The sequence below is a fragment of the Somniosus microcephalus genome, chromosome 5, assembly GCF_052327205.1.
Source record: "Somniosus microcephalus isolate GS21.2 chromosome 5, FLI_Smic_1.0, whole genome shotgun sequence".
Classification (NCBI taxonomy): Eukaryota; Metazoa; Chordata; class Chondrichthyes; order Squaliformes; family Somniosidae; genus Somniosus; species Somniosus microcephalus.
The window spans coordinates 291115730-291143448 of NC_140991.1; the positions used below are offsets into that span (position 1 = coordinate 291115730).

At 42.4% G+C, this 27719-nt stretch overlaps 1 protein-coding gene across 8 annotated transcripts in view; it reads left to right on the plus strand.

Moving 5' to 3' along the window:
• Positions 1 to 27719, plus strand: part of fhod3b (formin homology 2 domain containing 3b) — a 724225-nt gene that overhangs the window by 52985 nt on the left and 643521 nt on the right. For all 8 annotated transcript variants that reach the window (XM_085989128.1, XM_085989121.1, XM_085989122.1 and 5 more), the window contains exon 4: positions 13510 to 13574. In XM_085989128.1, the coding sequence (XP_085845254.1) occupies positions 13510 to 13574 (65 nt within the window). The remainder of the gene's footprint in view (positions 1 to 13509; positions 13575 to 27719) is intronic.

Genomic DNA, 27719 nt, shown 5'->3' on the forward strand with positions numbered 1-27719 from the left:
TCCCTCTGCATTGATGATGGCTTCACTTGATTGCCCCCCTCGCAGACCACAACTGCTGAGTTAACACCTTGAATTCCAGAGCGCGGGAGGAGATCTTGCGAATGCACGTTGGGTTTGTAGGTAAATGCCCCAAGTGCTGTCATAAAAGTTCTTTAATATTTTAATCAGCTGTACTTCAAAGCTGCCCTCCCAGACAGAAAAAAGTGGTCCCTTCACCCAGCGCATTCTTAGCCCCACTCCTGATGTACAGATCTCCAGACTTCAAACATAGCATTTTTTTGCAGCTGATTGTGTGCTGTACCCTACCTCCACCCCCTGGCCCTGCACAGAAAGTGGATTGCAGAAGACAGATAATAGAGCAGTGTCATATATTAATGACTTCAGGGCTTCCACTGGTAAATTGTTGATCTTGGTATTCCCATTTACATGCAGGTGTTATCTTGCTGCTTGTAATCGGTCGACTAGATCTACTGCCCTTTAAAGGAAAGACTTGCATTTATATAGCATCCACGACCACCAGACATCTCCAAGCGCTTTACAGCCAATGAAGTATTTAGTGGAGTCACTGTTGTTGACCAATTGTAGCATAAATGTCATCACAAGGGAAACGTAGAGGGCAGGTCCATCTCCTTTGTTTACCTGCTAGGAGTGTTGATGTCAATGCCATTTATTATTTCGGGTGATGAATGTTGGTAAAGCAACAGGGTGTCATTTTCTTCTCCCCAGAATTAGCTACTACAGTACTTACCCCAGCACTTGCTTTGTTAAAACGTTCCATGCTGGATACTCTGAAGATAAGTCGGCATTTTCCAGCAGAATCGTTGTTGCTCTGAAGTGTTAATCTTGTCAATCTGGGGCTAGGCCAGCACTAATTCAATTGTTGTCGATCACAAGGACCAGTGTCAACATCGATAGTGTTTTTAATGCTGTGGTTAAAGTGGGATTTGTTATGAGGGAGGCTCTTGGTCTTTAGAACTGCAAAGGGTCCATAGATTTTAAAAAGTTTATTGTAAAGGTTTGTTAGTAATGCAGAGATGTTTTTAAAAAAAATTGTGGGAAGATTTCAGTATAGAAAATACACAAATGTGTATGAATACATTTCATGTGTTTGTTATAAATAAAGGCCAGCAGAAATCCTCCACCTTTTCATCAAGGATCCCATTAATGGAGATTCAAACCCTTGCCTTGGCTGTTTTGTTCTGTTACTACTTCAACGTTGCAGCATGTTTTAAAAAAAATGTTATGCTGGAGTAAGACTGGGTGTCTTTCGTGGAGAGGAATGTGAAGCAGGCGAAGGATGTGGGGGTGGAGAGGTCCCTGCAGCATGTGGGGAGAAGAGAGATTCTGGGGCACGAGGCCCCTGATTATAGAATGTTGCTGGCACCAGCTCACTAACCTTTTGCAAGTCAAGTTGGTCCAACACCATCGAGATAATGATGAACGCCCATAAGGAAAATGCAACTCCTGTGAGGAGCTGAGCGGTTCAGACCAGGCGAAGGCCCCAGATTCATTACACAATCTGTGCTGACTCTGTTTCTCTCTCTCGGTTGGAGCAGTAACAGGGTATATCTGTGTGTGTGTGTCTCACTGGCAGTTGGTTTTATTATTCTCGATGGGTTACACTGCAGTTGGAAAAGAAAGTTCCTTTTTCTGGTTCGGGAGAAATGGGATCTATTTTCCTAGAGGCTGGTTAGATTACTCTCTTTCACCCAACGGAATTGGTGTCTGAGGGTATGAGCACTGAGTTTATTTTTGTTTTCATGCCAGACGTAAGCTGCTGTCTGTCAGTGCTTCCAGGAGCTGATTAGTTAAGCACTTTAGTAATCTCCTATTAACATGTGGGATGCGATGGCAGTACTGGAGTTCATCCCTGAGATGTCGAGAGGAAGAGGGCAAGGGTCATTGCCATGGTGAAGACCACCAGACGGGACTTTGGCAAACAAGGAAACTCCTGTGATTATTTTTTATAAAAGGGCAATGTTTTGCTTGTTTGCTTTTTAACCTGGCACTTAACATTCTGATCACATAGTACTAGCAGTCATTTTTGAATTTGATGCATATCTGTTTAAACTGTTCCACGATTGATTTTTTTTTTTTTTTTTTTTTAAGAGCTTCTGATTTCAATGTGTTTATGTCTCCTCTTTTCCTCCTCCCCCACCAACCAAGCCAATTTCTTACAACCAGTTTTTAAACTTTTCTAATTAGTGGCACTTGGGTGAAGTGAATCCCTCAAGTCCAAATTGTTGTAAGTCTGCTGCTGGATATGCATCTGATCCACTGTGGTGTATGGTGCCCTGTTCCCTGAGGTGTGTGTGGGTGGGGGGGGGATTGTAGTGACTAATGTCCCTAGTGTGGGAGACCGAGTGCTTGCCATCCTTAATGTTCTACTGATGCATAAGCATGTGATCCCCTTTTGATCAGCTGGAATTAGGGATGGAGTCAAGTGAGGGATGTGCATGTCTGTCTTCTTGGTGTGTTGGATTCTCTTTGCAAATTCCTGCATTGTGGACCAGCACAAGTCCTGCATAACTCCTGAGGTAGAAACAGGATCAGGATGTTTGTAGGTTTATAAACTAGAGTTATCAAATTTGTGTTGGGGTAGGGCATGCTGGCATGCAATTTAGCTTTTTTAACTAGCATCACACTTCTGTTTTGGGTGTATCTATCAATATAATATATCAAGTTTTCTACAGCGTGCCTTTCCTATCAACTTTTTTCATCTGTGGAATTCTCTGCCGCAGAGAGCTGTGGAGGCTGGATCATTAAATACATTTAAGGTGGCGCTAGACAGATTTTTGCAAGATAAGGGAGTGAAGGGTTATGGGGAGTGGGCTGGGAAGTGGCTTTGAGCCCAAGATCAGCCATGATCTTATTGAATGGCGGAGTAGGCTCGAGGGGCCAAGTGGCCTATTCCTGCTCCTATTTCTTATGTTCTTAAATGTCTATTTATAACAGAATCTCCCTTTATAAATGTGTTGCAGTGTAATTGCACTCTTCTGCCAGTGGAGGGGCTAAATTTATAATGGAAATATAAAAATAAGGACAGAATGTCTGACTTTAAAATGGGGACTGAATGACATCTACACACCATGGTCCAATAATAGGAGCAGGAGTGGGCCATTCGCCCCTTGAGCCTGTTCTACCATTCAATCAGATTATGGTGGCTCTGTGTCTTCACTTTCTCCCTTGCCTAACAACAATATAGCTCTGTCTTGAAAGCTCCACATCCCAGTATTTTCAGAGTTCCAGATTTCCACTACCCTTTTGTGTGAAGTGCTTCCTGATTTCACTCCTGAATGGCCTAACTCTAATTTTAAGATTATGCCCCCTTGCTCTGGATTCCCCCAGAGGCAACCATTTCTTTATCTACCTATCAAATCCTTTCATCATTTTAAACTGCTCACTTAGATCACCCCTTTATTATACCTGCCCTTGAACTCTGCTTCACGTAAATACAACACTTGGCCTGGACTCCCCATATGTAATGCCATGGGGATCGAACTAGTATTGATCAGCATGTTTTCTGCAGTAATAGCATGGTTTTCCTTTGGATAGGCGATGCTACTGCAGTCATTGGAACAGGTGGTCCCAGTGAGTGTCAATTTGCAGCAGTTTTGTCCCATACAAACATTTGGAAATCTAATTTTTTATGACCGCCGTTGTATTTTGTTTTTGCACAACTTGACTAAAATGAGGAGGAAAAACAATGGAGATGTAAAACGTGCTTTGCTTTAATCAGGTATAAAGATGATAATGTATAATACATGATGCGGAGCAGGATCAAAGGGCCAAATGGCCTACTCCGGCTTTTATTTCTTATGAATATAGAAGTTCCAGTACTGGCCAACTAGCTGTTAATTAAATGGCCTTTCATGTGTGAACCTGAAGTAAGCAGTGGCTAGTTTGGCTAATTTGTTTTGAGGAAGATACAACATTTTCTTAATGTAGAAAAAAAATGTACTTGGCTAAGTTCCATTTCTTCCCCACACTTGTACTTACTGCACATGTGCGTGCGTCCAGAAGTGTAGAACAGTATAAATAGAATAATATAACTACCTTTCAGACTCCACTCCCAGTAGTTGAAAAATGGCAAAGTAAGACTGAAAGTCTTAGTCGCAACATATGTGCCTGTAAGATTTGTTTTAAGGAAGGTTCGAGAGGGTGCAGAGAAGATTTACCAGAATGGTACCAGGGATGAGGGACTTCAGTTGTGTGGAGAGACTGGAGAACTTAAGTCGGCTATTCAGCCCCTGTTCAGTCAATCAATTATAGATGGCTGATCTGTATCTTCGCTCCATCTACCCGCCTTGGTTCCGTAACCCTTAATACTTTTGCCTACCAAAAATTTATCAAACTCCATTTGGAAATTTTCAGTTGATCTAGCCTCAGCAGTTTTGGGAGGGAAGTGTTTTCCAGATTTTCACTATCCTTTGTGTGAAGAAGTGCTTCCTGACATCACTCCTTGAATGGCCTGGCGCTAATTTTAAGGTTATGCCCCCTTCTGGACTCCCCACCAGAGGAAATAGTTTCTCTATATCTACCCTATGAATTCCTTTTAATCATCTTAAAACACCTTTTATTAGATCAGCCTTTAATCTTCTATATTCAAGGAAATGCAAGTCTAGTCTATGTAAGCTGTACTCATAATATAACCTTTTTAGCCCCGATATAATTCTGGTGAATCTGCACTGCACCCTCTCCTAGACCAATGTATTCTTCCTGAGGTGCGGTGCCCAGAACTGAATGCAGTACTCTAAATGAGTTTTAACCAGAGCTTTATACAACTGTGACATACCTTCCACCCCTTTGTATTCCAGGCCCCTTGTGGAAAAGGCCAGCATTCCATTAGCCGTTTAAATAGTTTTTTGCACCTGTCCACTAGCGCTTGGTGATTTCTGTACTTGTCGCTGCTCCTCCACAGTTCCTACACCATCAGGTCCTGGTGATTTGTCTCTCTCTAGTCTAATTAGTCACTCTCTTACCATTTTTTAACTTACTAAATCTAGTAAGTTCCTCTTGATTGATTTTTTAACTTTTCCTCATATGTCTGGTACTTTATCCTCATCCTGTACTGGGAAGACTGAAGAAGCTGGGGTCATTCTCCTTGGAGCAGAGAAGGTTAAGGGGTTATTTAATTTTCAAAATTGCGGGGTTTTGATATGAGTAGATAGGGAGAAACTGTTTCCACTGGCAGGAGGGTTGGTAACCAGAGGAGACATATTTAAGATGGTTTGGGAGGGGGGTGGGGGGTTGGAGATGAGGACTTTTTTACACCGCTAGTTATTATGATGTAGAATGCACTGCCTGAAAGGGTGGAGGAGGCAGATTCAGTAATAACTTTGAAAAGGGAATTGGATATATCCCTGAAAAGGAGAAATGTGCAGGGCTGTAAGGAAAGAGCAGGAGAGCGAGACTAATTGGATAGCTCTTTCAAAGAACTGACAGAAATGATGGGCTGAATGGCCTCCCTCTGTGCTGCACGATTCTATGATCTAATGATTAATGCTCCTTGAACTTGTCTACATGTCTATTTGTGTGCAGCTACTGCAATCCTTCTTCTGGCTCAATACCTTGAATCTTCTGCAATAATTTCAGATTGTGTTGTTTTAAATAGAAAATTACAGTATCTTGTGAAGTGGGCTAGAATGGAACGTTTAGGACCGATTCCACTTCTGCGTGATCGGAGTGAGTAATCCAAGTTCAAGTTTGGTCTCGAATGCTCGTCCCATGTTTTTTGAAGCAGTGAATGAGTTGCGTTTGTAAGTTACCAACCAGTGTAGGTTGAAATCAACGTAATTTCCTGTGTATATTAACAAGCGGGAAATATTAGTCTCTTGCGGCACTTTCCATAGCTGGTAACTATTAATGTAATGAACAAGTAGCTCTCATTACCATCAACACATCTCCCTAATGAGGCAAATGACAAAAACTGATGGAGTCATTCAACAAACAAAGGTCAAATTTCATTTAGTTTAGATGATGGGGAATGGTGCTACAGCCTTACTCAAAACAAACAGTAGTGAGTGTAGAAAAGTTTTTTTTTTAAATTGTTAAAGGTTCATGCATGACCACAAAGTCGTTTAACACCAAACTTCATATACATCACCTAACACTGCTTCATTACTTGACAAACTTTGACCTCTGCTAATGTCCGATAATAGTCCAGAATGATCCCAATAGTTTATTTGATCATTGCTTATTTCTCACAAGTATACCTTCTAAGATAGCCCTGTTTATATAAAAAAAAAAAAAAATCTTCACAGCAGTACCCTGGAACGTATAAAAAAAAATTTGTTCTTTTCATATAGCCTTCAAGAAAAGTTGTACCATGCTCTTAAACTTGTGCCACCTCCATTATGAACATAGACAAAAATATGAATTTGCAAGACTGTCATGGTTTCAAAATGGACTTGATCATTGTTTTACAAATATTGCCATACAGCATTGATTGGATCTAACTGTGCATCAACACTACAAGTGATGGGGAACATTTTGTAATCTTTAAAGATGAAGTTATTAAATATCCTAGATGAGAAGAAAATAATTAGTAGCCAATATAGATTTCAGAATGGAAAATCATCGTTGACAAACCTGATGAGCATTCTGTGAGGAGTTGATAGACATGGTGGATGGAGTGTATATGGACTTTCAGAAAGCCTTTGATCGTATATTTAAGGGGGAGTTGGAGAGGGCAGTAATTGGAATGTAAAAACTGGTTAGAAGGGAGGAAGCTAAGAGTAGGTATTAAGGGCAGTTTCTCAGTGGTTGGTTGCAGTGTCCCACAGGGATCTGTTCTGGGGCTGCCTCTGTTCATTGTGTGTGTCAATGATTTGGATGTAGGTCTAGAAGGAGTGGTGTCTAAATTTGCAGTTTATAAAATAGGAGGTTTAGTAAATAATTCTGACCAAAGGAAGGGGATATTGTTAAGATGGTGGAGTGGGCAAAAGAAGTGCCAGATGGAGTTCAATGTCCGTACATGTGAGATGGTACATTTTTAAAATGAATGTAATTATTCTTTGGTGACGGGGGTGATGTGGAAGAGCAGAGGATCAGGTTCACAAGACATTAAAAGTGATACCTCAAGTGGATAAGGCCATAAAGAAAGCTAAAGGAATACTGGGTTTTAAAGTATACTGGGTTTCAAGGTAAGAAATATAAAAGCTTAGTAAGACCACAGTTGGAGTTATGTGCAGCTTTAGACTTCACACTAGAAAGGAAGGATGTTGAGATAATAGAGGGTACAGTGCAGGTTTGCTAGGATGCTGCCTGGTATGAGGAAATACAAATACAAAGAAAAACTTCGACAAATTGGGGCTGTTTTCATTAAAACAAAGAGGATTACATGGTACCGTAATTAGATAAGGTGTTTGAAATTATTATGGGATTGGGCAAAGTAGATAAAAACAGACTGTTTCCAGTAATTGAGGGTCTAGAACAAGAGGCATAGATATAAGATTAAATGTAGGCGATTTAAGCTGATTTCCTCCATGGATTCTCTTTTTTGTTCAGGTTGGACCCCAATTCCGATTTCAGGTTACATTTGTACTACAGCTACAGCACTGGAGCAAAGAGAAACTTCTTCACAGAATGCTACAGTTGCATTGTGTGAATGCACGCTGTTTTTATTATTTCAACTGGTTGTAAAAGTTGAAAATCTTAGATCTTTTATGTGATGTCTAATTTGGAATATCGGCAGTCAACTGGGCACTTGAACATCTTGCTAGATTGCTCGAAAGTGAGCAATCTCTTTTATCTTGGCTTATTTTCTTGACTTGCCTCCTCCCACACAGACATAGACCAACCCACCAACGTAAGCAACTGCACAGTTATGTATATAGGTACTTGTAATAAGGACATGAATACAGCAGGTTCAAGCTCAATGTTGTGATGCCATGGCCAAAGTGGAGCAGTTGCTGGTCTGTACGGTCCATAAGAGGGTTTTAGAAGGCTTTGCTTTGACCTCTTTGGTGAACTGTCGCTAGTATCTCATATTGCCATCCCCCCAAAAAACCCTCCAGAAGGACATTAACTCTGGCAGAAGATGCAGAGAAAAGCAGATCCCTGGTCTGAGATGGTGTGAGCTATGAAGACCAACTCCATCCCTGGAGCATCCGAGACTTGGGAGGAGATCTAATTCATGTATTTAAGGTGATAAAAGGAATGAGAACCCTGCAAATGTTGTGTGTTTTGAGGTGATGGGAGTTGGGCAGAACTAAAAGCCACCCATGCCAGCTGAGGAGACCGGAGGAAAGGTAGGATGTGTTGAAGGGATAATTACTAGTCCTAGCCCCTTTAGGGTTACCCCGGATCAGGCATATTCCTCAGACGTTCACTTTCAACTAAAGTTTGAGGTAGCCGAATCCTAAAGACACTTAATTGGGTCTAAAGGTCTGGACTATCTCTCCCTAAAGGAAAGGAACAACCTGAAAATGTAACCATCCTCCAGATAGCACTTTTAATAAGTTTAGCTAGACTGTAATGTTCCGGATATTATGAGGGTCTGGGAAACTCCCCCAGAATTCTACAACTCCTCACCAAAGCGTGTACAGAGATTGAGTTTGCGAGTTTGATACAAAAGTATTATGTGAGATAATTCTAAAAATATATAGATTTATTAAAGAACCAACATATAATTTACAGCTGGTGCGTCAATCACAACATTAACAATTCCATAAAAAGAAAGCTTACAATTCTATTATCGGAGAACCTACACTCAAATCTTAACTTTGCTACAGTTTTACAGTTCTTAGTTTTATTCAGGATAGCCACCAAAATCAAATACAGTACCTTTTGATCCCTGAGGTACAAAGAGTTGGAGACTTACAGAGCTGGCTCTGAGGCTGAGAATCGCTTTGCCCCTTTAAGCAAGTCTACTATCCCATTTGAGAGTTCAATATTTATACCCTTTTCCAGTGGTATTTCCTTTAAGGTTTTCTGCTGATGTAAGCTAATTATCTCTAGTAATTTTTCTGCTGACCCCTGCAGTTCTTAGTCACCTCAGCTGGTAGCACTACAGAACCACGTCTCTCCTCTAGGTGTTCTAAATTTATCATATAAAACGGTGTAACAGCAGGTGTGCTTTACTTGGTATAATTTCTATGAAGGTAGATGTTTGTTACTTTTATGTGCTCGTTTATGAAGTGTAAATTAGAACATCTCAAACAGGGTGATCTATTGTCTTGTTCCCAAAGGTTCAGACTGTCGGGAGCCTTTAATCTTCTGTTTCAATAAGGTTTTTGATTCGGTGTCAACAACTTACCTTCTCTCAATAGCCAGAATGCTATCACAGCTTTTTCATAGTTAGGTTTCTAGATTTCCAGACCCAGTTTGTCATGTTTTAATAAGACCAGAATTCTTTCATAGAATGGTGTATTTTTCTGAATAGGTTATATGGCTTATTCCTTCACAGTGTGGATGTTTTAATTGTCCCCAAGAGTGATCAACCTGTCACATAGGATTGGGAAAGAGATCATGGAGTCTATTGTCTCCTTGGAGTCCTCGAGGGAGATGGACTTTTGGGAAACAAGGTGATCCAGCAAGAGTGGATTTTTCTGAAATATTGCTTGGAGCTCCTGGGATTTGTCTGATCGGTTGAGGGGAATGGGAGAGGAACGGAATGGGAGTGGAACTTTTAATCAGACATTCCTCAATTGGCAACCATTCTCTGGATTTTGCCTCTCGCTGAAGATGGGGCGGAAAGAGATGATTGGTGCGCTGGCATGGAATTGGCCAAAGGATGGGAGTCAACAAATATGAGCAACATAAGTACTTTTACACTGGTGTTAAATTGGTGATTGGACACGTATTTGTAATAACTGTGCTACCCCTTTCAGACGCTCGATGCTCCTTGGAGCCATCTGTGTAATGACTGCACTGGCTGGCATTCTCATTCAACATTTTCATGTAAAGATGTTGCCATAGCAGAAGCTTTGGTTGTTAGCAAAGTTGTGAAAACACTCTTGCCTCCCTCTTGCAATGATACATGATATATAATACAACTCTGTGTAAGTAACTTGGAGCACTACAGAGCAGTGGGAAAGTAGCATAATTATAGGCTTTGTATTGGTGTGTGTGCTACCATTGTTCCTTCACGGGTGAAATTGAGAAGAGTTAGTAGCTGGCAGTGATTTCAAGGCAGGAACCTAATCGAGAGGCTCAGAGATAAACTGGTTACACTTCAGTGGTTATCTCTGAACTTTAAGATTAGATTACTGCCCATCAATCTCTCATTGATGTATATTTAAATTAATGTGCACTTTCAATTCTAAGGGATAGGTGGGAAAGCTTTTCATCTAGCTATCTTCTAACATTGAATTATATACTAATATCGAAGTTATTCATCGTCTGTGATACGTTGTGTGTCCTTGCTGTGTAGCCTTGGCCCAAGATGACCATTAGTGGATTAATAATCATGATGTAATTCTTGCAGATTTATCAAATAATCGGCTGTACAATACGAGGAATTTCTATCTGTGGCGCACAACTGACCAGCACTGAGTGCAATTGTATTTTAAAAGGAATTGATTTAATTCTGTGGCGTGAAATCAATTTACTGATTATCTGAGTCGGGCTAAGTGGTACTCTGAGACTGACTGTTCATTGGTTTGAACAGAAGCACGTATGCAAACTGCAATTTCAAACATTTCACTCTCCTGAAGGCATTGACTGTGCAGCTCTACAGGCCTCGATATGCTCTGGTATCTAACCCAAGTGGCCATGTTAATGGGTTATACAGTCATGGGAGGCTGGGGGTGTTGACGCTGCCATGTGTTGTCTATTACTGAACTCCAAATGTGTACAACCAGTTGCCGGATAAACCTGCTGGGTACAGTACAGGTAAAAATGATCAAATCTTGTGTGCAACAGGATGGCTCCTGAGCTGCTGGCTCAAAGAAATGATATACAGAGGACAGCAACTGGGATAAAATGTAGGGAGTAAGATTAGATGGGTGCGTTTTGTTGAATACCTTTTTTTTTCTTTTTGGAAGCTGGGAGATATATTGGGCCAGAAATTCGCGGCCAAAGGCGTGAGTGCGCTCGGGGTGCTCACGCATCTGGCCGTTGGAAATGCCGGCGTTCAGCATGAACAGTGCATGCGGGGAACGCCGGCATTTCCAGACCTCGAGCGCGTGCGACTGCACAGGCAGCGCTTGCGCAGTGAACTTCGTAGATTTCATTCATGAAATCCGTGAGGGTAAGTCCTCAGAAGTTACATTTGAAAAAAGCAAGTGTAAAGTGGTTCATTGGCTGCGGAGGAAGAAACATTTTATCGTGGAGCTTCTGAAATGCAATATTTTTGTTTGGGAAAGGGAGGGAAGTTATTTTAAGAAATTTTAAGTAAGTTTTAAAGTTAAAATTTTTTTTTTTTTTTTTTTAAAAAGGGTTTTCAGAACGGTAGGTAGAAGGAGCAATTGTGGCTGTGTGAATGGAATGTGAGAATGAGTTATGTATGTATGTCCACATATATTCCTTTACGTATTTTATATTCCTTTACTAATGTGTATGAATGTATGTTTTTAATTATGATTTTCCAATAAGTTACTTTCTCTGAAAGTCATAATTAAATAATACATTCATACACATAAGTAAAGGAATATATACATAACACGCAAAGGAATATATACAGACATACATACTTTCAGAAGCTCCACGATAAGAAATATCTTCCTCCGCAGCCTCTGGAGCAACTGTACCCATGCTTTTTTCATGTGTAAGTTGTAAGGACTTGACCTCACTGAAAGCAGTAATGAAAGCGGCGAATTATACTGCGCACGCGCTGCCTGTGCAGTCGCACGCGTTCTGCCTCTGAACCCCTTCGTTCAGAGGACAGGAAATGCCGGTTTTCCCCAAAAGCACTGTGCATGCTGAAAACCGGCATTTCATCCGGCCAGATGCGTAAGTACCCCGACCGTACTCGCGCAGTTGGAAGGGAATTACTGGGCCAACATTTTACATGTCAATAAAATGAAAAATTTAACAATTGCACGACTTGCCCCCTCGCATCTGCGACTGAGGGTCCAAGGAGGTGCATTGCGCAAGAGGTCATCATCGTACGTATCCTCACACTGTTCCCTTTGGGGAACTGTATGAAGTGGTGGAAGGATTTATGGCCGTGATTAACGCTCATTCCGTGACCGTAACCATCTTTGAACCAGCCATTAGGGTGGTTAGTCCTATGGCGGGAGGGTTTTACGGGCTCCCACAACCCATCTGAGGGGGGGGGGGCCACCAACACCCACAGATGCAAGTATCCCGCTGGATGTCCACCCAGAATTTAAAGTTGGAACTCCGACTCCACTTGCCGGGACTGTCTGGAGTGGGGTTCAAAACCCTACTCCTTCTGGCCCAGCGGCGGGGATGCTTACTGCTACGCAAAAGGCCCACTCCGCACAAAAGGTGACACCCATATGTCTCCTGTGCCTTTTCCCTCCCCGTGACTGGAGCCCTATGCTGCCATTTCACGTTGCTAATCGGATTGGGCCTTTGTCATAGCGGTAGGATCCCCGCCGCTGGGCCAGATCAGGGTAGGGTTTCGAACCCCGCTCCAGACAGTCCCGGCAAGTGGAGTCGGAGCTCCGGCTCTAAATTCTGGGTTGACATCCAGTGGGATATTTGCGTCCGTGGGTGTGGGTGGCCCCCCCTCCTTGTATAGCTTGTGGGAGCCCGTAAAACCCTCCCGCCATAGGACTAACCGCCCTAATGCCTGGTTCAAAGATGGTTACGGTCACGGAATGAGCGTTAATCATGGCCATAAATCCTTCCACCACTTCATACAGTTCCCCAAAGGGAACAGTGTGAAGACACGTATGACGACGACATTGCTAAATAAATAAATGGAATTAAAAAAATTCTTTTAGGGCTTTTAAAAGTCTTTAAATTGCTTTAATTCTCTTTAAAACTACTTCAGATTACTCAAAATAATGTAAACATTTAAAAAAGTTTATAAAAGTTACCAAAATCTTCACAAAACTTCCAAAAACCTATTTAAACTGCTGCTTTGCATGTAAAAATGCTTAGCAGCTTGACAGAAACATTGGGGGCGTGTCCAGTGAAACTGAGACCTCAAGGGGCGTGTCTCACTTGCACTGCACGCTCCTGGCTTCGCGCTGGCTGCACTCCTGGGCGGCGTGACGTCATACGCTGCCCGGGATTCTTCTTCTGGAAACACCAATTCCAGGCGTCCCTGGAGCTGATCGGCAGTAGCGCGGGGCAAGTGCAGAAACGGGGCTGCAAGCCCCGTTCACCAATTTCTGGCCCATTGAGAACTTTTCCACTGCATCGGAATTGGGTTGTGTGGACTCTACAAATGAGTAGCTTGTGGAAGGACTAGCCTTTATTGGCTGAATTATTTTTTCTTGTCCCATGCTTGAGTTTGCAGAGTATGTTGGGAAGTAGTTTTGTTGGGCCCAACTAGAAAGCTCCAGCAGGTTAATTGAGGTTTGGCTTTAAATAAAATACTGCCTTCAGCTCTTTTTTATCACTAAATACTCTCTCTTTCTTTGTTTTCAGGAGGGGAAAGAAGCACAGCATGATCCTGCGGACACAGCTCTCAGTCCGAGTCCATGCCTGTATTGGTAAGTCAAACCTTTCCCTTGTAATGAGAAGGTGAGTGGGTTTCAGGCTAGAACACTAGCATTGAAATGGAAATTGACTGAAGAGCAGTGAAAGTGGAACACATCATGCTGACTGACTTGTAAAGTCTGTGGTTTATTGATGGGGTTGTGTTGGAGGCATATTCAAAGAGGATAGTTAAAGTTGAAAGGCCATTTATTTTGGGTATATGTTACCAGTTTCTTCTCTCGATGGGCTATTAGTGTGCACAGGATTTGGTGTGATAAACGGCACTGGCATACATATCTGGCAGGTACAGTCTGCCATTACTACAGGAAACGTGCATCGATTGTACAAGTATGTAGTGATGCTGCTGTACCCAGATCCAGTGCTACACGAATGAGTATCTGGTCTCCGATCACCACTGCAGCTTATTCTACTCTCCACTCTGCTATGCTGGGTTTGCAACTTGTCCCATTTACAGCATTTTTGCACAGAATGTGATACTGTATGGCCGATGCAAGTACTGGTATCAGCTGTAAGCCTCCTGCTTGAATGCTTTGCGTTGTACTATTTCCTTTTAGCTCTCCCAGCACCGGGTTGGTTGTCTTAAGCACAGGGTTGGTTGTCTTAAGCCAGGTAAAACTGAGTGCTCCAATGCAGGAACAGTGATTGTGGGATCATCCCAGCAAAACATTGGCATTACTGGGTTTCTGTTTTACCTATGGAGGATAGAGCCTTTTAAGCAGACTGTTTAGGTACCACAATGATTGTTGCTGCTTCTGTAATGGATGTTTTGGATAGGGTGCAGAGAAGAACAATATTCAATTTCAATTTTATTTGTCACGTAACCAAATACAACAAGTGAAATCCAGTCAGTGAAATGCTTTTTTCTTAACGAGCTGAGCGCACCAAGCAGCAAAGGACACTTAGCTGCCTGGTACGCACGGAGCCCGCAAGGATGGCAGCCATCTTCATCGGCGCCATCACAATAGGGTCCGCTCTCTCCTCGCTCTGCCTTTCCCTCACTCCTGCCCGACAATCTTCATCCGCCGTGGTACCGACGTCCCGGGGCCTCCTTCTCCCTGGCTCTCCTTCCACTTATATCCTTCTCAATCTTTATCTTAAACCTTCTTTGTGGTCCGGTACTTCAAGGAATGGGAGGGTCTGGCATCATACAGCAAAGGTCCCTTCACCAAATGTAGATCATGAGTTGCAATAGTTGCCAACGTTCTCCTCTGACAGACATCATCGTGTAACTTGGTCTGAGCTACGAGGAATCGTTTCAGTGCATTGCCCGGTCGCAGGTTCATTCCTTCTACAATGCAGCACACAATATAAGGCCTGACGTTTCATGTGTTGAGGGGAATGAGCAGTGAGGAAAGATGTGAAGCTAAAGCCCTATAATCTGGACAGAAGATGGTTCACTGGAGACCTCCTTGAAGTGTGTATAAATGTTTACCATAATTTTATCATTAATAGTTAGGCTAGAAGATCTGCAGAATGCAAATTTTATGAAAGTAAATTTAGAACAGATACTGGGACCAACTTCACTCGAAGGTGATTAACATTTTGAATAAATTAGATGGGGCAGGCATTGGGCGTGTTGGGAATGTAGTTTGATGCTAGGCTGAGTGAGTATGGGAGCACTGATTTTCAATTTATCTTGCAATGCACTTCTTGTAAATATTCACCCACGTGTGACCCACTTCCAGGGATCCCGTTAACGAACATCTGAAAGACTGAGTCAGCTACCCAAAGGGAAACATGCCATTATTGCAGAAAATGTGTTTTGTTTTTGCACTGCAACATAAGTCAAAATACGAGGAAAAAATTCGGAAATGTGATGACAGTAAGCTGATGATCTTGAACATTCTGGGATCTCCTCAAAGATCATCTAAGGCCTGGGGTTCCAATTTGAAAGCCTGTGTGTTAGAAGGGGGAGCTTCAGTGTGCTGAATTAACTCTTTCTTTTTTTGTCCTTGGCTGTTCTGATGATATGTATTTAATGCTAGGGAGTCTATAGGACACAGGCAGTTGGCCTTGCAGAGTGGAAATCTGTTTTTCAGCTGAGACTGGCAGGAAGTGGAGTCTTTCAGGATGCTGTATGATTTATGCATTGTGTGATGAGGCTACTGGTAATATTTGCACGTGAGTATTTAAATCATTTTTTCATCCACTTGCAGGCTTTAATTTGGTGCTAGCTTTAGCACATAAATAAGTGGATATCCTGGTTTCTGGCCTGCTGCTAAACCTATGGCCATGGTTTCCATTCACTGCAGTGAGGTGGAGCAGCTGTCCACAGTCCCAGGTCATTCACCAAGATTAGGGATTTACCTGTTCATTTGCTGGAAAGGTGACTGAACTGTGGATATCAATTCATATTGGTATCCCCTTCGTCTGGAACGTCACAGCTGACTATTGAGACCTAATGGCGTGACTCCAGGTCCATATTTGCACAGCACCAGCTCTGGATTTACTCCAGAGCAAAACCTTGCCAGGTTTTATGGTTTGTTACTGAGTCAAGAGCTTTAAAATCCAGTATATAAATGGCATCTGCATGCTAGCTTTTATAGGATTTGCAGACATGAGCATGTGAAATTTGTGCCCATGCAGCTAGGGTGTCTCATTTTATAGAGCTTGACTTTTCATTCTGTAGTTGGTTGAACTTTCTGTACTCGCTGTGAATTAAAGCATTCTGTATAATCGTGGCAATGCTGGGGAATTCCTCAACTTCGTCCCTCGCCAAATAGAACCTTCCTGTTGTATCTCATTATCAAGGAGCCCATTACATTGGACCACTACAGATGAGTTAATCAAGTCTGAGCCAAACCTAAATTGCTGGTTATGGTCTTTGTTTTGGCTCAAAGGAAAAGTGAAAACTTGGCTTTTCTGAATGCTAATTTGAGCTTAAAATTAGCAAGGCTCAGTTACAAAGTTAAGTTATGTTTGCTTTTTCAGGCCTGTTGATGTTCTGCATCAGTGAGCTTGATGATGCGTCTGTCCAGGTTTTAAGCTTCATTTCCCTGATTGACATTCACATATACACTACCTCATAGAAAATTTCTTCCGTTGGATGAGGTAGTGCACTAGTTGCAGAGAGAAATCGCACTGGGATGGGCGTGGGACTCTGGACCAGGTTAACTACTATCTACCATATTCTTCCTTGATTCATACAAATCATTAAGCCTGGCCATCTAACAGAAGTGTGCTGACATCTCCGTGTATAATAAATTACTAGTACTTGAAAGTCATGGTTGTTGGTTAAGGTAGGTCCCCTATCTTCTGAACTGGCCCTTGGGCCAGTGGCAAGGCTGTTTGAAATGGTGAGGAAAGTGTTAAGTGAATTTCATATACCAAATTAGCCCAAAGCTTGGTTGTTAAGTAAAAACAGAAATAATAAATCCCATTGGTAAATTTGAAACATTTTCTGTTTTTCATGTATTTCCATTTGCTCCCTTCAGGTCCCTGTGTTTATTATTCCCCAATCAAACAGCTGGGGGTAAGTGATCTGTTCCCTGGCTGTCACAAGAACATAAGAAATAGGAGCAGGAGCAGGCCGTTCTGTATCTTTGACCAACTGGCAGGAAGTGTACGGGTGCAGTCCAGGGATGACTCCCTCCCTCCAAGTTTATGTTCATGTAGAGCAGCCCCTACACTCGCATCAGAGCCAGCCTTAACGACACAGCTTAGGTAATGGAATTACAAGCAGAATGCAGGTTTCCACCATTACAAGCACCAGCATGTCATGGTGTCTAAACATGGGAATTACCAGGATTAGCTAGTAGTTGCAGTTTTATTTTGCTAGTTTATCCAGGCTGCAGCTTACAATTCTTCTGTCAATCAGGTCTATGTTCTGTTTTTTTTCATGTTATCTGATTAGCAGAGTTTCTTGTGTATATGCCCCAATGAATTTATACCTGTTGAAAATAGTTTTTAAACTGATACATTATTAATAGATCGGAGGATAAAATTTTGCTCATCTGCCTCTAGCAATTCAAGGAAAGGATTCTATTGTGAGGAAGAAAAAAAAATATTTAATCAGCTTGTATAAATGAACAAAAATAAGGATATTGCAGTTTTTTTTAACCTTCAGGATTTATATGCATTTTAACACTGAATTAATAACAGAAAAACAGAAATGGATTACCCTCCTGAAGGCCCTGCTACTCTAATGGACTCTTTGGTATATTAGAATGACACCAAACTCCTTACAGGTGTTTGATATTTTTGAAATAAGCACCCAGCAGACCAGAACCTTGCACATATACGTAGGATACCGAGTGGAACAGGGAAAGGTTAATCCTGAACACTATTTCAAGTCCGACCAGGACTGTAGTTCAGGAGGCCCAGGTGCAAAGGCAAGTTCAGGACAGATGTCTGGAAACATCTTCACAAAGTGATTAGTAACTGGAACAGTCATCTGGATATATACCCTAAAACGGCAGTTTGAAGGATTAGGCCCCGCCCACCCCATAGGATTGGTCAACCATCAAGTCAATCAACGTTAATGAGCGCATTCCCCTGTAGGATTGGTCAACCATCAGGTTTTTGAGCGTTTTTTGTATACTGTCCGAACAATTTTTGTCTGACCAAAAAGTAAATACGCCTATGACACTCTCCTAATCATAAGCTTTCTTTTTGATATATGTGTAGGTACGCTCTAACTTTTGAGTGTATAGCGGACAGACACACAGACAGACGGACGGATCCTTTTATATAGATAGATATATAGAGAGAGACCGATTGTATAGTAAGGCAGGGAAGTTTTGCAAATGATATTTAAGAAAGGTATATAGGTTAAGAATGCTATATCAATATATAGAGGTCCTCCTTCAAGCTTTGCAGACAACTGAACAAAACGTGACACATTTGTATTGAGATTGACGAGATACAGGAAACTCTCGATTTACTGGCACCTAAATAACTGGAAATCTCTTGTTAACCGGCAAAATTCAGGAGTAGGTTCAGGTAAGTTTTTACTTCATATTGGTGGCCGTTCCTGGACCTGTGGCCATGTAACCGGGGTTCCTGCACCTGTTGCTATGCAACAGGGACGCCTGGATCTGTGGCCGGGGATCCTGCACCTGTTGCTATGCAACAGGGACGCCTGGATCTGTGGCTGTGTACGGGGCTCTCGTACCTTTTACTATACCTCTCTGTAATCCGGACTTTTTGATAAAGCGGCACCATGTCGGTGCTGGGCAAAAAAAGATTTTCCTGTACATTGTTTTTTGCCTCAGCTGGCTTTTCTTGGCCTGGTGTTTCTGTAAGGGAAGCAATCGGCAGAATGCATTGGTTTGGCCGAGGTGAAGTTGTGCCAAAGTTTCTGCTGAATCTCATTAGCATAAGCCCAAATTTAAAATCTCCCTTGAATCAATGCAATCGAGAGGTATTATCAATCGTAATCGATTTATTGACTAGAACATGGCCAATGGGGCCTCACTGACTGGATTTGAACTAATTTAAAGTAATTGTAGCATTAGTATGAGAAACAGACCCGAGTGAGGCTTCAATTGACTGCTGGCCACTGCAGCTGCAGGTCATTAACCGCTACACCAGCAAAGACATGCCGACTTGAACAACCTACCGCCAACCCGTCTCAAATCTAGAAGGCCATTTTGGACCGTCGCCGAAGCCCTTCAGCGATCTCCCCTCAGCCTTGATGACTGATGGCAAAATGCTTGGAAGAACTGTGACATACGGAATGGATTCCTTTTATAGAGGACCCCACAACACAACCTGAAGGATCAAACCTTTGTCGCAAACATTGAACAACCACCTCCGAACCGGTCATGGTTGATGCTACGGCCTCTATAGATTAAAGCATACCCATCATGCGACTGTGGAGCTCCTGATCAGACCCTGGAGCACATCATTGAGCACAGCCCTCAGAGGAAATTCACAGGCAGCCTACAAGATATCCACACTGTTGCAGCGGAAGCTTTGGCCTGGATATCTGACTTGGATATTGACAGTTGATTTGCTTTGCTACTACCATACGAAAGATGATGATGATTAACAATGGATTAATGTGACTACGGGTGCCTGTGCATCCCCGAATGGGTGCAACTCACAGAAAATCGCCATTCCGCCCTGGGGGCGTGGTCAGTTTTGTGGGTGGGGATTCCTTCAGGTGAATGGACTTCTGAACCAGTGTAAAAGACTGTGGAAACTCCAGCGTAAAGTGGTTATGGGTGTAACTCACATGCGCTTAAAATTCCGCGATCTATTGCGCTATTTCCTTTTATTCTGCCCAGATTCTGCTGTTACCTGGGTGGAAATCAAACGGAAACTCCAGGCCCTTGTGTAGTGAGTAGACTTAAAGGGCCAGGCACCATGCCACAACTAGACAAATTTTTTGTCATCCACTACAGCCCTGAATTAGTGTATATTTTGGTGTTTTTGCAATTCGGTCAGTCAGATCCTGCAGCTCCACACAGCTCTGCAACACCAGCCTGTTGTTAATACTATACAAGCATCTTCCACTTGTCGTGGCTTTCAATAAAATGTAATCATGCAAGGAACACGTTATGCTATAACGATTGTCTCCAGTTAATGACTTCTAGAATGTTTTGTTAGATACCTTATCTTTCAACGATTTCTCTGGCCTTTTGTAAGAAGACTGAACTATTATAATAAGGAATGTTTTAACCTATAGGTTTCAAAATTATACTAGAATATCTTTAATTTGTTTTCATTTTCTTCCTGTTGGCTTATATGAATGGCAGACAGCTGGTTTCCCATTAGCAGCAAGGAACTAGTGAGAAATCTCCTCTTCTTCCCCCGAACTCTAGAACTTGCACCAAAATCTCCAGTCGCGCCACAACTGCCAGTGAACACGGGCAGGAAGTGAAAGCAGTCACAATGAAAGGCACTGCTGTCTGCCTCATGTTGCCAGCCACAGCCTGCATGTCTGTTAAATGAAGGTGCACACTGGTCACAGACACTCAGGACAATACGTCTGTATCTAGACGTAAGGATTCAGAAAGCCTGCTCCTGTCATATAGCCTCGATGATGAGAAGCGGACCTTTTTGTGAACCGTGTTTTCTGACTATCCGATTAAAAGCAAAAGCATCGGCCCCAAAGTAAAATCCATATATCCTTTACTTGTAGACATCCTAGAATGAATGCAACCAGAACGGGTCTGCATCATCATTCTCAGTTGTCGATGGTGTGCAGTGCTGAAAGTCTTGAATTGAGTCACTAGTTGTATTTTACACATTTCACATCAGAAATAACGAATTTTGAACAGCAAATCACTCCAGCATTCAAGTGGGAACATGTGGATGCTGTTAGCAGTTCAGTTCAACAACAATCTGACTTTAATTTTTTTTTAAGTACCTGGAGGATTTGTGAGGAGGACTGCTGCTGCTTTTAAGCCTGCGCTGGAAAAAGGGAGGGGGGCACCTTGGATTATTGTACTGCTTCAGATGTGTGGCAGAAATGATTGGTTAGAAAGACATTGTATGATCAAAACCCTTCCTGTTTTCACTTCACACAACATCAATATCGACTCTCTTAAATGCTAGCCATTGTTCTCGACTGGCCTTTGCCTATAGGGCTTCTTTGAAGAGCCAGATGCAATCCTACACCTCTGGAAGAATTAGGTATTGGGGATCAGGAAGGTGACTGTTTAACATGCAGTAAATGACTTAACACAAATGGCAGAGGTTGGGCCATTGGGGAGGGATAATGGCAACCAGCGTTGGCCTATTTGGACTTTTGAGACTGCTTTGATTGCTTGGAGCAGCCTGCTGTGAAATGCTGCTGTAGGAATCCCTTGTTGGATGCTGTGCCTCATTTGCACTGCAGAAGATGCTCATATCCATGGTAGTGCAAACATTCGTGATGTTCTTCTCACAAAACTAAGACTATAAAAGTAATAAACTTGTAATGGCAGATGTGATTTGGGGAGCATGACCTGACCAGGTTGTCCATAGTGGTGGTGTGTGGGTCTTTCTGTGTATATATATCTTAGCAGATTCTTTAGCACCAAATTGTAATTTTTTTTTCTTGGAACCAGTAGCAATGAAAGTATGCGGTTCATGGCATTATTGATGTTTATTTATCCTCAAAAATCTAGTTAAGCCGGGTTAATTTGTTTGTAACTAGTGCGGTGGGAATTCGTAGTCCAGTGTTCTGTCTGTTTTTATAATAGTCCTGTTGTAGCTTTGTAACTGTATTGGATTATTAGCACTAGGTGAAGTTGGTTACTAAAGGAGCAATTAAATGTAATGGGTGAAAAATAGTGGGCTGGGGGGTGGGATTGTGGCACTCCTGAATTCCCAATATACGTTCTGGGGATGAGCTCTACTGAGAGTGGGAATGTGTAGAATTGCCCGCTAAATTTTTCATAGTCTGATATCGAAATAAAGGCTCTAGCATTGCTACTTCTATTAAGTTACAGGAAACTTTGGTTTATCCGGAGGTTGTATGTCCGGAAACCTCTATCTACCGGCAGAAATCAGGAGCCGTTTTAGGTTTCTTTTCTTCTCGTGGTTTTGTTTTCAACAGTCGGGCTCTGGAAAGTCTCTCTGAAGCTGTTGCTAAGCTACAGAGACGCTTCCAAGGTACGGGCCGACTGTTTACAAGCTGTTGCTAAGCAACCGTGTTTGTTGTCAGATACGGAGATGAAAACCTCCGTATGCTTCAACATTAACTTTGTATGTCCGGCAGTTTTGATAGATCGGCAACAGCTCGGTCCCATCGGTGCCAGATATAACAAAGTTTCCTGTATATATTGTTGAGGGAAGTGTGTTTATGGAGGGTGGGGGGGTGGCAGTGGAGGAATGCAACAAGCAAACAGCAGAGGAAAAATGTGTGTTCTTTGGGATATCAATAACAGATGAGGCTGACACTACAGCGAGGCTGGTAAATGTGTAAGATAGCTGGTTAAATAACTTGTGATCTCGAGTGGTGTTTGGAGGGTGGGGGGCAGTCCAAGTATCCATCAGTGACCCTATTTATATGCAAAAGTGTTGCAGAATGTCTAATTTCATTGCATTTAAATAGTTACTATCTTTGGGAAGGGTAAAGACCCACATGAGTTACGCATCATTTTGAACACATAAACATACGAAATTGATGGGCAGGAAATGGCTATCTGGTCCATCAAACCTTGGCATTTTAACTAGAAACATCCCACCTCACACTGTCACCACTTTCCTCCCCCCCCCCCCCCCCCCAATACCCCCTCAGCCATGTAATCTCCTGGGAGGGGCAGAAACCCAGAGCCAATAAGGGGAAAATATTTGGAAACGTCTCCAACTTCCTCACACGAACAAAACCTGTCCAGGGGGTTACATGGACCAAGGATCTATAACGACACTTGCCTTACATGATGCAATCTCTGCCCTGGTTAAAAAGTAGTCCAACTCCCTCTTGAAGGTATGCAGAGAGTCCGCACTCCCCACGCCAGCCGGCATGTAATCCAAAGGCTCACAGCTCACTGGGAAAGGAACCACCACCTAACATCGATCCTATTCCTACTCTTGCATAGTTTAAACTCATTATCCCCTGATCCTTCCCAATTTGTTCAACTGGAAAAATCTATCGATAGGCACGCTATCTATTTTGTAGACCTTTATCCGGTTGCCTCTAATTCTACGCTGTTCTGAAGTAAATAGACCAAGATCCTTAAGCCTATCCAAGCAGCTGAGGTTCTTCTAAGCTAGGAATCATTCTCTTAGCTCTCCTCTGGACATTTTCCAAGGCCACTATAATCACCCAACATGTGGGGGAACCAAAACTGGGCACAGTACTCCAGATTTCCTCAGGGCATCATGTGAGATTATGTATTTTTATACAATTTATGTCATCTGCTTTTTGAGTTTGTAAACCAAGGTTTCACAAAGGTATTGTGCCTTAAAAGCTTTGTCGTGTTTCAGGGTTTTCTGAACATTTTGCCACAATGATCTGGTATGATTTATATTAAAATACTGCTCTTTGTTTAAATTTAGCTCTCAAAGGGCTTAAATTAACTGAACAGTAGGGCTTGCATATGTGCATTGGAGCCAGGTGAACCAGTTTGTGGAATGGTCACTTCAGGTTGAGACAATTCAAGTCATATAGACCTTCCTGTGGACCATGGAGACTGATTTATGTCAGGGGGGTCCTATTCATTTGCAAACAGCAGGAGATGGTTCCTCGGGACCCCCGTCTAAGGGTGGTAGCTGGGTTAGTTGGCAGCCCTTCTGGCCAACCCCTAGATGGGGAGAGCTGGGAGAGGATGAGAGGTCAAGCTACAGACATTCTGTCCAACCATGGAATAAAATGTGCACATGGGCTGCGGCAGTTTTTGGAGAAATCAACCTCCTTTTAAAATAGAGCCGATCAGGCTCAGCAGAATTACTGACCAGAAAATTTGCTATTTAGCCCACTAACTGGGACAGTGTGATGTTTTTAATGTTCTTTGTTATGAGAAATGATGCTAAATCCAGTCAAACTGCAGTGAGATTTACTATAAACTAGCAGGGGGGGCCCGGCGTTGCCAGGGCAGTTTAGAGGGCCGCGCGGTTGACGACCAGCCGCTGCCGCTCCCCCGTTCTGTCGGGCCGCGCGGTTGATGGCCGCCCGCTGCTGCTCCCCCGCTCTGTGTCTCGGGCCGAGCGGTTGTGAGGCCCGGCCCGAGTGACCCCAACTCACCACCTGCTCCGGCTGGCCGACGCAGTCTCGGGCCGCGCGGTTGACGGTCGGCCGCTGTCGCTCTCCCGCTTTGTGTCGGGCTGCGGGGTTGACTGCCGCCGCTGCCGGTCCCCCGCTGTGTGTCTCGGGCCGAACAGTTGAGGCCCGGCCCGAGTGACCCCAACTCACCTGCCGCTCCGGCGGGCCGACGCAGCTGCCCCACTCACTGTGGAGGAAAAGCAGGGGGTAAAATGGCGGCGAAGTTTCGGGAGGCTGCAGGATTAGGTGCCGCCCGTGATGCACCGATTGGTCAACCATCAGGTCACTGAACTGTAGGATTGGTCAACCATCACGTCACTCAACGCTAATGAGCGGTAGGATTGGTCAACCGCTAATGAGCGGATTTTTGAACGTTTTTTGTATACTGTCCGAACAATTTTTGTCTGACCAAAAAGTAAATACACCTATGACACTCCCCTGATCATCAGCTTTCTTTTGACATAACCTGTGTAGGTACGCACTATAACTTTTGAGTGTATAACAGACAGACAGAGGCGTTACTCTGCTCATTTACTTAATGGTAAAATAAACCAGTTTATTGATGTGCATTCATATTCATCTCCATAAAACGTTAATCAGTCTACCCTTGGGAAAATTGGAGAAGCGTGCCTGAAGGCACATGCAAGATTACTGTATCTAGTTCATTGTTGTGGCCCGAGTCAACCTATGGAAGGAGTAGATAGTGCTGGGGGGAGAAGGGTCTAACGCATAGGGGAAGGGTCACAGAAAAATCGGACTCAAATTACTATTGGTCCCTTTTGCACCATAAGGCACTGAACTCCCAACCCCATGTTCTCACGTTAGGTAGCCCCATCACCACTATCGCCATAGTCAGCCGGGCCGCCTCTTTTTTAAAAATATTTTTGCCTGCAAGTATTTGTGTAAATTTTCTGCTTATATTAAAATAAATGGACAGAAAATCATGCTATTTGGGAGCACATGCTTTTCTGACAAACTCCTGGCATGGTTAGTGAGTTTGCTGATTGATGCAGTCTTTAATAAACATAAAGTTCCATAAACAAACAAATTACCCCAAAGAATGCCCAAATGTCATTGTTTATGTAGTTTCCAATTTTTTTGGATAAAATATCATTAAACCTCATAGTTCGAGAGATTTATTTAACTGAATATAGAACCAAATTGATTGATTTAAGAAATTCCATTCTCTACAAATCTTTGTTTTCTTTTTGGACGTCAACAAATTACTAAGCTCTCTATTCCCATGTATTTTTTGTGTGAGGAGTTCATAATAGAACAGTAAATTTTATATAGATATTTATATACATCAATTACCTGAAATAATAGCTTTGAGTACTCAGTTTCCTTAAGTCTTTTGGGGGGGGGGGGGGAAATGCAAAGAAATATTCAAGGTCTGAGTTTGAGAAGACATGCTCTTTTACTATTCAACTGCTCTTGATGCACAGATTACACGCTGGGGAATTCTGCAAACGGCACATGCTCAGAACGGCACATGATTGAAAGCTCTCAGCCATTTTGAGGTAAAAATATCCAGTCGCAGCCTAGGCTTTAGACAGGCTGCGGCCTTTAAGTAAAAACTTTAATGAAGGCATTAGAAAACAGTTCCATGGATAAATTTTTATTGTTGTGAAATATGTAATTTTGTTTCATTTTTAAACCCTTACTTTAGACATTAAAAAATTAGTGAGAAAAAAAAAATATTTAGATGAAGGTTTGCAAATCTGCTCTTACCAATCCACCCAGTAGCCAGAATATAACTACTGAGTCATGGGCTTTCACATTATGGGGAAATCATATTAAAAACATGACAATCCAGGTGTTACCAGATGTGGACAGTATTTTATGTAAACTCCTCAGTGGTGCACACTAGGTCTCCAGCCTGCCCCAGATGAAACGTTCCTTTCAACATGTGGTTTATAATATTGGAGTGTTCTGTTTATTCTCCGGGCCAGCATGCGTTGAGTAATATCTTTGCTTTTAATTCAGAATGGATGCAGTTCGGCCTAGTTTCATAGATCTGGTTCGAATGAAATCTATCTTGTCACAAGATGACTAAACACAAGTAAACTAGTCCCGGCAAAGCCTTTTGAACATTTTTAAAAGAAAGGGTAGTTCTGTTAATTGTCACTGAATGCAACTGAAATTTAAGTCATCGCAACTTTTCTTCTGATGGCTAATATAATTGCACCTTTTTAATGGTCTAAAGTTGGTTATCAGACTGCTTAATTTTAGCAGAAATAAAATATGATGTGTAAAGTAGAGTAAGGCTGGGACGACGCCAATTTGCCTAAGGCTGCTGATGAAGACGCATACTTTGCTGTTTATGTGCTGGAAGCCATATTTTATATTAAAATATTGGATAACCACAAGTAGGTATAACTTTTTAAATATATTGGTAACTGTGCAAAGTGATGAAGTTAACAAGAGCTTGGTACCAAATTAAATGCATTTTTAAAAAGCTTGCATTTTGTTACTACCCAAGATTTGAAATGACGACGTTTTGTGTAGGCAATAAAATAACTTTTGTGTTAGAGTAAATCCATTTCTGTGAGACAAACCTCAAATGTAATAGTGGATGCAAACTGGCTGTGCTTCGATAATGGCTCCTAGTTTCCCCCAGCCTGGTTTATCCCAAAGAACAGGCTGACACGGCAGCCTTACCTCACTGGGAAAATGGGACAGTTGAGCCTCTAAGTAGATGATCAGGATTCTCAGTAAGATGACAGCCCGCTGTCACTGAACTTCTCTTACTGCCTGATGATTTGCCTGTAGTTACGTTCCCAGACCTGTACACCTGATGACAGATTACCCTCCCCCCCCCCCCTTACACATTGGATGTATTATGACCAGCCCAATCTGGGAGCTGAAATCGGAGCTATGCAGCATTTAGGTCAATTCACTTTCATCTCAAAGCCTGATCAAAGAGTTACAAAGCACACCTGTCCTTTGGAAGTCTACTGATGCTGTAATATGTGCAGGGCTGAAAACTCGAACATGTAGTGAAAGACAGCTACTGTCGGGAGAGGGATTGAAACCCCTGGATTCGGCTCCGCAAAGCAAAATAGCAAGTTGGCGTGGCTTAGCTTTCCCTAAGGGAGTTATCTAGAGTGCTGAGTATTTCCATATGAAGCCTCTTGTTTTAATAATGTGCCTGTATCCCTGTATTTGAAGTGGAAGCTCACATGGTTCAAAGAATAACACTAAGAAATGGCTTGAAGGAAAGGTGCTGGTTTGTGAATCCACATATAAACTGAATCGTGTGTACTTGGTTGTTGCTAATTTAAAGGCAAATTATCGATGTTAAAAACCATAAAACATAAAACTGGACTGTCTGCAATATCAGCAGATCACTGCTTAACACGTATGACTAATTTGTCTTTTAATGACGTGTCATCCTATTTATTTTAAGTGAGTTTACATCCACATTAAAACAGCAGATGGGAATTTCATAGTGTTGAGCATTACACTAATCACAGTTATTACACTAATCACAGTTATTTCT